Source organism: Microtus ochrogaster, chromosome 10, assembly GCF_000317375.1.
Source record: "Microtus ochrogaster isolate Prairie Vole_2 chromosome 10, MicOch1.0, whole genome shotgun sequence".
Classification (NCBI taxonomy): domain Eukaryota; kingdom Metazoa; phylum Chordata; class Mammalia; order Rodentia; family Cricetidae; genus Microtus; species Microtus ochrogaster.
In genome coordinates, this window is record NC_022016.1 from 36,937,054 (window position 1) to 36,949,132 (window position 12,079).

At 37.5% G+C, this 12,079-nt stretch overlaps 1 protein-coding gene across 1 annotated transcript in view; it reads left to right on the forward strand.

The window, feature by feature from the left end:
* The first annotated feature begins 31 nt into the window (after positions 1–31).
* Tspan7 (tetraspanin 7) overlaps positions 32–12,079 on the forward strand; it is a 106,654-nt gene continuing 94,606 nt past the window's right edge. The window contains exon 1 of the mRNA XM_005352847.2: positions 32–134. Within this exon, the coding sequence (XP_005352904.1) occupies positions 54–134 (81 nt within the window). The 5' untranslated portion in view covers positions 32–53. The remainder of the gene's footprint in view (positions 135–12,079) is intronic.

Consider the following 12,079-nt stretch of genomic DNA (forward strand, 5'->3'; position numbering starts at 1 on the left):
CCCGCGCGCCGCCCCGCCGCCCGCCGCCACCGCCGCCGCCGGAGCTCAGTAGTATGGCATCGAGGAGAATGGAGACCAAACCTGTGATAACCTGTCTCAAAACCCTCCTCATCATCTACTCCTTCGTCTTCTGGGTGAGTGCCCAAGCCTGGCTACTGGCCGGGCTACGGTCCAGCAGACCGTGTGGTGATGCTCTTAGAAAGAAAGGTGGAAGGAAAAAGCCAAACCCGAAAGCCAATCTTAGACAGTGGATAAGGAGATAGGCGCAGGGTCCTGAGTCGGGGCTGCGGGAAGGTAGGGTGCAGGTCTGGGCTGCTTAGACCGTCGATTTTGTCTGACGAAAACTGTAGTGAGCTATGTGGTGGCGGTGGTTGCAGATTTTTGACCCTTCCAAAATATATATATATATATTTTTTAATGCATTGATTTCTTAAGCTCCCAGAACAGGGTCAGCCCCTGGGGAAAGTTGGGGATTTGTCTGTTTTCTCTTCTGGACTCCTCTCTCTACCTTACCAGCTAGTTTTGGAGGCCTGTTGGATCTAACCTGTGGCGGATTGGGAGTGGGCGCAGGACAGCGGGGTTTGATTCCCGATTCCGACTCAGTCCCGACCCGGTGGGGCTGCGGGAGACAGTCGCCGGCAGCCTTCTGCCCGCCTGGACAAGGGCGATCAGTCTCTCAAGCGCACTAATGCGGGACAGGCGCCGCCACCGCGTGGAGGCGCACAGAGAGGGTCTTACATAAGCAAGGGGTTATCTATCTTTGAGCGTACTCAGTGAGTTGGTCTTACGACCCTTTTCTGGTTCTGTTCCACCCTTTACTGTTTCCATCTGGTCACTGTGTTTACTGTGTGAACCCAATCTACAGTACCTAAGAGGAGGACCCCTACTACCTGGTGGCTGCGGTAGCTCCCCAACTCTGTTCCCCACCTAATTGGTACTGCTACTAGTCCTTGAGCTCAATGCAGAAAGGTGACGTCAGCCCTTCAGCCCCGGCCGGCGATGGGCTGCTTGGTGCACCTCGTTGAGGGATGCTTCTGTGCGCAGGAGGAGGGAAAAAAGGGGAGGAGGGGGCTCCGGGCTTATGCCTTACCTCATCCTGTTTGGCAATTCATGAAATCAGTGCAGCGTTGACACTGCAGTGATTCATTTGCAGAGGTGGGTGGTACCTAAAGACCATTCCCAGTTCTTTCACCACGTAGATGCCCCCCCCCCGTTCCCTCTTCCCACCTCAAGCCACAGCCACCCTGCAAAGGAATGAATCCCCCCCCCCATAATCTGGGTCATTCTGGCTTCCAATATAGTCATTTTGAAGCATGAAGCTCTGTTTAAAAAAATCTTCTTGCCTTTGTTTTTTTTTCTTGCCGTTTCCACTCCAATTAGCCCCGTTTTTTATTCAATTGTGGAGCACAGTATTGAATGAGGTACCTATACTCGGACTGATGATAAACTGAATTGTTTGCAGAAGCCAAGACAAGAGCTGAGATTTTTTTATATATTAAAAAAATCCCTAATATGTCTAGGCTTTCGTTGCTACTGATGTTAGTTCTCAGGTCTGGAAAGCCATGCAGTGTGGCAACAACGCAAACCAGGGCTTTGCAATGACACAGAGTAGCATGATCGAGACACCCACCACATAAGAGAAACATGGGAGTTGACTTTTTTTAGACTGGATTCAACACAGGTTGAATCATCTCAGTAGTGGGACTGTGGGCTAGCTATACATTCAAGGATCTTGCTATGTATGCCTGAAAAAAAGCGGTCATGCTTGATGACTATCCAACTTCGCAGTAGCCATTGCTGGGAACTGGTTTAGATCTTTCTATGTCTCCTTCAATCTGTTGTTGTTTTGCCCTTTGTTGTATACACTTCCTATTTGTTACTGGAGTAAATCTATGAGTGATTATGTTAGGATCCTGAAAAAGAAGGCTTATGGTTCATGGGGAGGAAGGAGGGTTGTTTTCTGAGCGGCTCTGAAGCCTGGTAAAGGAGGGGTTGCTCCAGGCTCCCGATTTTCATATGGATTATTTAACTCTTTTTGTTTGACAGCCTCCCCCCTCCCCGCTGCTGCTTCATGAACCAAATTGCTTCAAATCTCCCAAAACATTTGAAATGATCACTGTGTTCTATGACCCTGAAAGTTCCTCATGCTGGCATTTAAATTTATTTTTTGTACTTTCAAGATTTTCATGTTCTTAAGTATTTACACAAAGTATTTTCTGTAGTTTAAATAGGATAAAATGATCTTTTCATACATTTCATACTTCACAATAAAAAGAATGAGCTCTCTTTAGACAATAGGACATATTAAAGATGTTGTTTAATAAGCCATAGTTCAACTGCTGAATTTTTTTTAATGTACCTTGAATGTTGTTTTGAACGAAGCTGCTCTAGTCAGGCATAATTCATATGATATATGTCATCCATTTAAAGTATGCTATATAAATATTATCTAAGCATATAAATAGTTTGCATTTTAGTGTGTTTGTTATCATTTTAGTGTGTTCATGAACACAATCATCACTGCACTCCATTTTTGGTTGTTTCATCATCGAAATAACGATAAGAAACCTTGTTTTGTCCTTAAGATCCCATTTTCTCTCCCACTTGTCCCTCTCCTGGTGCCAGCCGTAGGAAACCACAACTCTACTTTCAATTGCTCTAGATTTTACTGTTCTGAACATTTCATATACGAAATCACATATTTGCCCTTTTGTGACTGATTGGTTTCATTTAGCATGAGATCTTCATGATTCATCCATGTTGTTAGCGTGTGTCAGGACTTCATTTGGTTTTATGGTCAAATAGGATTCCATTTTGTGAATATACTATAGTTCATCCGTTGATGGATAGTTGAGCATTTTGACTGTTATGGATGATGAGGTTATAATGACTTATGTGCTATTAGTTTGGGTATGTGTCTCTGTGTCTCTGTCTCTGTGAGTGCCTATATTTTCATTTTTCTTGGCTATATACCTAGGGGTCTTCATGAAATTACTAGGTCAAATAACTCTCTAGTTAATTGTTGGAAGAATGGTCATACTGTCTTTCAGAGAAAGTGTTGTATTTTTATATTCCCTTCAGCAGTTAGGGTTCCACTTTCCTTTATGCTTGCCAGAATTTGTCACTATCTGGCTATTTAATTGTAGCCATCCTAATACCTGTGCATTTATACATCTTACAGTGATTCTTCTTTGAATTTCCTTAATAAATGCTAATGTTGAATATTTTAAAATGCTTAATGATTGTTGGTCATCTTTTGAAGAGATACATATTCATATTGTTTGACCATTTCATTTATCTTTTTATTATTGCATTATTAATCAATCATATATTCTAGGTACAAGCTCCATTTTTCCATTCTGTGGGTTCCCTTCCTTTTAGTGGTCTTTTGAACTATGAACATATATATGAAAAAATGTTTAGATATACATGTATGTTTATATATGTGTGTGCAAATATATATGAAGTGCAAATGGATTGGCTTCTCATGTGTTGCATTGTTCATATATGGAAGAATCTTTTGCCAAAGATCACAACAATAACCCTTTAAAAACTGTATGAGTTATTTCTCAGTTCAGTAAATATATTTGATATATGACTATTTCTTGAATACCAAGTACTATGTCTGGCACATGGTAAGTACTCCATTTTCTTTTTTTACATTTCTGGAATTATGACCTGTAATATAAAAAGGCTGACTTTTCGCTCTTTTAAGCGGAATATGGAAAGATGATTAGTCAGAATTATTTACATTGTGTTCTTTGTGAGTTGTCTTAATTAGACTTCTTTTACTTGAATTTAGGTTTAGGTGTGGAAGGTGTTTTATCTTAAAATGGTCCTAAGTTAGTAGCATCAACTTTGGCCTATGCCAAACCAGAAGACTACCGTTATGAAAAGGAGATAGTTGTTTTTATCTGTATTCTTTTATTTGCAATCACTCTCCCTGGCCGCCATATTTTGTTAAAGTTTTGATTCTCGACAGGGCACAATCTCTCCATATTTGGCCATGTCTAAAGACTTTTTTGTTACATCTGGGATGGGTTCCACAGGCATTTAGTGGCTAGAGACCACAGGTGTTGCTAAGCAGCTACCTGATGACTCCTTATAGGGGTTGAGCCCTGCCCAATATCTGGCTCAAAAGGTTAATAGTGCCCAGAAGAGTAGTAAGCGCTGTGAAGAAAAGGAGAGGCCTAATGAGAAAGTCACTGTATTTACCCTACCACAGCATGTTCAACACAATTACCTGGCAGAAGAAAAGCATTCCCTACGACGTGCCATAATGGTTAGTTTGAAGACTAAAGGTAAGTGACTCTTTACAGACTGTGTGCTCGTGGATAGGACAGTTTTCCTTCCAGTTCAATGACATCACCTGAGTGCTGATGACATAATCTTACTTTCCTTGATTTCTATGTTTTATTTTCAGGTTTGGCGTTAGAGGGAGGAAAACACCTAGGAGTAAGTTCTCCTGTGCTTTAAAGTCTTGAAACAGTATTACATGGGCGTTTACTTGGGGAATATTTACATTCTTAATAAATGAATGAAAACTGAAACTTAGCAACACTCCTGGCTTAGTTGTGTAACACACCACAGCTGAATAGAGCTATCCATAGTGAATTAAATGTGTTCTTTTTCTTCACATGTTGGTAATGACTAGGGAACTTTAAAAGGACTTGCTTACAATAAAGACTGTTAAATCATTATATCTTTGTGGTCTCTTTTTATCAGCTATTTTAGTGAACTGTTATTTAACTTAACTTTGGATAAAAATATCTGTCTTGCTCTAAATAAAAAGAAGTTTCTAATTTTCATGAGAAATGTAATTCAGAAGCAAACAAGAAAACTTTCTAAATATATACTTACCAGAAAACTGTTTTGATTTATAAATTTTTATGGACTTTAAGTACTCATCTGAGTTCTGAGATAAGATTTATATTGACTACATCTGAACAGTCTTTTGAAGAGAAATGTTCTTTGCTTCATTCTAGTGAGTATTGGATTTGTTTATTTTATCATCTATGAATGTAATTAGCTTGCTAATGGTATTGTTAAATCTCTTAATGGTGAAATATCAGTGATTTCTCTTTTCCTTTTTAGAACATCATTAATCATTTGGGGGTAATTAAAATGATATTATTTTTCTCTCCTTTCTTCTAGAAACTCTCAGTGATTAGATTTAATAAAGAGGGGAAATCTTAAAGAGAAGGCCCTAATATTTACAGAGTGTTTGAGACTGACACATATTCCTGGCAAAATTTTCACATGTCAGTTCACTTCAGCCAACATTCACTGACTGTCTGTCATGTACCAGATATCGTTTATTCTATAAGATGTTATCTGTTCACTGCGTGCTGCATTTGGCATTTTTGTCGGGTTAATCAGTAATACAATCACTTCCAAATTGTTCATTATTAGGTATTATCTAATTGTTGTCACACTATAGAAGTTGGAAATTTAGTTCCTTTGAACTCCTCCTTTTCTCTCATAGTCACATCTTGCAAAGATGTTATCAGTTTATCACACACCATTTTGTTTACGCAATGGGCTGTGATGAGGTGACAAGAAAAATCTCTTCATAGCGGAGCCAGCCATATAGTGTGGATATTATGAATACTTATACAACTTTTGATTTTCCCTGTAATTAGCAGCCACGTTGATTTTTTCCCTTGCATTTAGAATATTTACTAAAATTCATTTCCATATTTTTTCAAGAATTATATATCTATGCTCAGTGTGTTCAAACACTGTATCATTTGTGTGGCCTAGTGTTTCATTTTGGCTTTCGACGTGGACTAATGTTCTCTGGACTTCTGCTATGTTGAATCCTCAAAGTTCCTAGATGTTTGTTTGTTCTAGTTCTTGATTTTTTTTAAATCTCTTCATTTTGGTAGAGCAAGCTTTCATTTAGTTTTCTTTCTAAAAAGGTATATGGGAAGTCATATAGTGAATCCTTTACAGATGCAGAACTCCTACTTGATACTTTTAATTGGCTTGATAGTTTGACTGAATATATAATTGTAGTTTAGAAAACACCCTCAAATTTTTACTATCTACTTTCTACCAAAGTCTCCTTGTTATTAATATTGAAAAATTAATTATATTATGATTCTTCTTGAATCCTGTTTTTCCCCTCTGGGAGTTTCTTCTTGCACATTTCCAATGCTCTCAAATTTATCTCTGAAGATATTAGGAATTTTATTTTAAAAAAATGTTTTTCTTTATGTCTTCTTTGTTTCTTCCAAACTATTTTTTTAGACCACGTTATAATCACAGATTTCTGGGGGATTCTGCTAATTGTTTCATGTGTGTTTAAGAGGGGGTCATTTAAAACACATTTGGAAGCTGTTAGCATGACTCTATTCCTGTTTGTTGTTTTTAAGTTGTGTGGCTTTGTTGGGCTAGGTGAGTTTTAGAACTAAGATCAGTATTTTTATGCCTGTGGTTTTTCTGTTGGTCTGATCATATGGCCTACAGGAGAATCCTTTCATTTTCCTCTGAACAAGAAGGTAGGGATGTGAGAGACACCACGTGCAGTATACAAATGTCCATTGTTCTTCTGTTTCTGGTTCAGAGACTTTCTGATATAGTCTCCAAAGAACACATCTCTGAACCTATGGTAGAATGAAAGAGAAACCAGAGACAGGAAGTTGGAGATTTCCTAATTTCTCTTCAAAAAGTATTTTACTAGATCCTTCCAATGTCAGCCTTCTCCCTAACGTCAGCTGTCTATGTCTTCTGGAGGTGCTTGGGTATAAATACTTTATTCTAGGCTGTCCAAAGACACTGCCATATTTTTGTTAGCTCTCAGGATATCAGTATGGTTGTCTCTTCCACTCTTTTTTTTTAACTGTGGGTTTTTAAAAAGATTCTTTAAGTGTCGTGTCAGTGGAATTTTGGGAGTTAACAAAGATAAATGGATATGTTCAATACATCATCTTTAACAAGAAGTCTTTTCTATCTGTATTTATACTTTGCATGCTATTAATTACATGAGTTGTTGATTCTGATTGATCGTATAGAACATCTAAAATGGTAATAGTTGGATTATCATAAGTATTGGTACACACACACACACACACACACACACACACACGGTTAAAATGAACCAAGAGACTTAGGCGTCAAAGGGCAGCAGTTTATCCTATTAATATATTTTGGAAAAAAAACCCTTTTGAATGACAAGGAAAATATTCTGTGTTGGAATAGGCTTACTAAAGTCCATCCTCAAAAAGGTCATCAGGTTATCAGGGAGAGAACAAATAGGAACGAAGCCCTGAAGGTTTCTGGTATTTTGTCGTCACTTCTCGTTTCTTTCCACTGGGAAATGACTCAATGTAGTGTTTTCTGACTTAATTCAGACTCTACTGGACTAACGTAATGTAGTTGCATAAGAGTTTAGCATATGATATGTGTGTGGTGGGAGAGTTGATGTTAAATCACTATTTTTATGCTATTATGGTTATGGGGCATCTATATGATAATCTGGAATCTTCTCTTTTTTAGGCAACTTAATTCCCATATACAATGTGAAATTAGGACATGCGTACTCTCTTCTATACCATTTGGGGAACATTAAGCCATTTTCCCTAGTAGTTGCTTAGAAACTAGCTGAATTTTTAATCAAAATCAAATGAAATTCATTCATCTTAATCCCAGGAAGAGTTATTGATTTGGCATCGCTGTGTGATACATTATGATGACTCACTGGCTCTTCAGCATTATATCCTGTTGTATTTCAAAAGGTACTGAGAACTGGAAGTCATTTGTGACTGTTTCTTTGTTTAAACATACTAGACCCTTGAGATGGATGACTAATGTTCTGCCAAATGTACTGGAAATGCACCTTAAAAATATATTCTTGAATTTTTCTACTTTGGTTCTGTTACAGCAGCTTCTGAGCTTTTCTACCACATGGTAGAAAGCAGATCAGTGGACTGATGTGTAAACTCCTTCTGTTGGCTGTTATCCCCCTTGCTGAGATAGATGCTTTTCATTCTTGGCAGAGCACTTTATTCATCTCTATATAGTGCCTCAATATTCATTAAGGAAAGGATGAGTGTAGTAGGAAGCTGCTTGTTTGTTTCCCAGCTGCCCAGACTCCCAAGATAACCGCATAGAAACTGTATTAATTATATCACTGCTTGGCCTATTAGCTCTAACTTCTTATTGGCTAGCTTTTACATCTTAATTTAACCCATTTCCATTTATCTGTGTATTGCCACGTGGTTGTGGCTTACTGGCAAGTTTCGGCATCTCTCTCTGGTGGCTGCTCCATGGCATCTGTCTGACTCCACCTCCTTTCTCCCAGCATTCAGCTTAGTTTTCCCCACCTAACAAACTTCTACCTTGCTATAGGAAAACCCAGTTTCTTTATTCATCAACCAATAAAAGCAACACATAGACAGAATGACCTCCCACACCAGATGAAGGGGAGAATAAAAGAGGAGTTTATCCTTTCATTGTTTTCTATATTTGATCAGTTGAATATGTAAGCATTTTAAACAATCTAATGATAAAATCAAGGATCCTATTCTGCCTTAAAATATTTTCTGTAATGACTTTTGAAGGTGAACATTTCCCAACATCTATTTTAGAAGAAGTTTGTAAGTATCCATATTAAGAGATGATTGGTTGGGTTTGGAATAGATACTAATTGAACAACTTAAATTGGTGATTCTTAACCCATTTTGTTAAGCAGAACAACTGCCTGAAATTTCCTAAAATAATGTCTAAACTACATTCTAAGACACCATGATTCAGTTTGTCCAGATGGGCTTCCAGCATTCATAGTTTTGAAATAAATACCTAGAGATTCAACTGTGCAATTAGGATTGGATTGTAAACCTGTGATCCTGAGAAGACATAGTAGCTAATAGCAGGCCATTTCATCTTGAGTCTCTTGGATTGATGTAGGATTTCCCTCTGTACACTGTGATTACCATTAATGAATAAAGAAACTGCTTTGAACCTATAGCAAGGCAGAACTTAGGTAGGCAGGAAAAACTAAACTGAATGCTGGAAGAAAGAAGAAGGACTTAGGGAGAAGCCATGTAGCCCCACCAGAGTGTTGGTGATCATCAAGATATTCATGAATTTGTAAATGACATGTAATATAGAGTTGGGCAGTGATGGTGCATACTTTTAATCCCAGTACTTGGGAGGCAGAGACAGGAGGATCTCTGTGAATTTGAGGCCAGCCTGGTATACATGTTGAGTTCCAGAACAATCAGAGCTACACAGTGAGACCCTGTCTCAAAAACGATTGAAAGAAGGAAAGAGAAGAAAAAAAGCAAAGCAAAACCAAAGCAAATGTGTTACCTATTTCTTTTAGCAACAATATAACTTAGCATATTTAGTGTTACCCAAAGTTGCACACATGAAAATCATATTTCAAAAATGGAAAGTAATCCCATAATACCAAGAATTAGACTCTCAAGGCAACTGAAATGTCTTTACAGCCCTATTGGGAGACAAAGATTGATTATTTAATAGATATGATGAGCAGCAGTAAGCACCAACCTCAACAGTTAAACCTATCCTAATGGATGATGATTCAGTTCAATTATGATAGCCAGTTTGTTTTGGAGAACATGTTCAGAATTGTAAGGAAAAACAACATTCAATTCAATACCAAACCAATCATCAGCAGATAAACACACTTGACACAATCAAGAACAGCCTTGCACAATGACATGGCTCAATGGTCAAGGGCACTTGGCATCCAGTGATGTAAACCTGAACCCCCTATCTGCACACTGTGTGCACCCAAACGCACCAAGGATACTGATGATGACGAACAATGTCATCAAAGTGTGATGTTTGTAAGGTCAAGGGCAACAACTCATATCCCCATAATGAAAACCTTTCAAATACCATGATACCTTCAAAAGATATACTTTAGTTATAAACTATAATTTAGTTTAGCGCCACCACTGCCCAACTCTAGATATTACATGTCATTTACAAATTCATGAATATCTTGATGATCACCAACACTTGACTATGGTGAGTAAGCACAGATTTTTTAAACTCTGAAGAGAGGACAGAGTCTCACAGAGATTATATGATTCACTTAATAGTATAAAACACATGTCCAAATTAAGACTTCTCATAAATATAGTTTGAAATCCCCTTCAGTAGAAGGCGATTGTCAAAAGAATAGCAAGTGTATGATATAGTAGGATATGAAGAATAAATTGGGAGGGATAAGGAATTCTTAAAAGCTTCATCAGAGTTGGAGCTTGAATCCAAGTAAAAACAGGGAATATGGATTCCCATTCAATCTCAGTTTTAGTATATGTTGGGTTCACTTCCAAGCCAAAGGAAGTCCGTGTCCAATCACTGGAAACAGGAAGCTCTCAAATGGTGTTTGTGGGCAAAGTTCTAGCTCTGTATTCTTGAGGAAGGAGTACCAACTATTATTTTTAACAGAAATTATTTCCATCCACACAAATGTACTAACAGGAAAATGTTAACATAGTTTTAGTAGATCCGGAATTAGAAAAGAATTTTTGATTACATGTATTTATTTTCTGACTTTGAATTTGGGAGACATGGTTTCACTGGCCTGAAACTCCATTGGACCAGCTTCAAACTTGTGTCTCGAAAGTGCTGGGACTACAGAAGCAAGTCACCATGTGCCACTATTATTTGTGATTTGATTTTTCTTTCAAATGCAGAAATGCAAAACATTAAAATGGAAAAAAAGATAAAGTTGTCTTTTATAGCTATAGTTTTTATATGCCGAAACTTCCTGGAGAGTCTAGTACAAAGCTAAGTATTTGATATGCTGGCTAGATACAAGGTAAGGATGAACTATTAACTGCCTATCATTAGTTCATTATGCAAGCTTTAGAAGAGAAAATTTGTTCATTTGCAGTACCATCAAGAATCATGACTGCTGCAGAATAAAGTTAATAAGAAATGCAAAGAATTATCTGATATGATGGAATAGAACAGAAATTTCACTGAAAATAAGACCTAAACAGATTTAAAGACACCTATATATTCTTTTTTTTTAATTTTTGAGACAGGGTTTCTCTGTAGCTTTTTGGTTCCTGTCCTGGAACTAGCTCTTGTAGACCAGGCTGGCCTTGAACTCACAGAGATCCGCCTGCCTCTGCCTCCCAAATGCTGGGATCAAAGGCGTGTGCCACCACCACCCGGCCTCACCTATATATTCTTTAGTTGGGAGATATAATATCATAAAATTACCAGTTATCCAAAGATTTGTTTGATATGTATTTTCATATAGAATCCTGGTAGAATTTGGGGAGCGAGGGGTAGTACTTGATTAAATTATATTGCTAATGTAGGAAACAAATAACTGAGAAATTGGTAGGAAATTCAGAAGTTTGTACCTTATATATAAAAAAAGTGATCAAATGTGCCATACAACTGCATTACATAGGATTTTTACAATCAGTCTAGTTGAGAGGCTCTGTCTCTTTCTGGCTTTGAAAACTTAAGCTGCCTTGTTGAGGGGTGCCTTAGAGAGGGCTACACAGTGAGGAATTCTGTGTTGACAACCAGCAGGAAAAGGAAGCTTCCAGTTTGGCAATATGTAAGCAACTGCCAACAATTGGACAATTTTGGAAATGGATTCTTTCACCCACTTGAGCCTCCCAGGAGACTACAGTCCTACCTGATTCTTTCATGGGAACCAAAGGCAGATAATATCACTTAGACTCCACAAAAATCTATGGAATAATAAATGTATTTTGTTTCCTGTATCCGTATTTTGGCATTATTAATATTATTATGAAATAATACACAACTAGAAAGTCACTAATTAATTCAGTATAGTGTTAGTTTAGAAAGAGGTCAATAAATTAATAGGACACTGAGGAGTCCAGAAATAAGGGTGTGTGTATATTACTTAATAAACGAAACAGTATGTTTTACTAGTTTTAAATGCTGCTTTCACTACTAGATTGGGAAAATTATTGGAGGTTTTGCTTAAATTACACAAAAAATTTCAGTTAGTTTAAGTGTTCAAATATAAAATAAAATCATATTTTTATATATTTACTATAACATATTTTTATCTAGAAATAATAGATAGAGCCAAGCTCATTGGTGC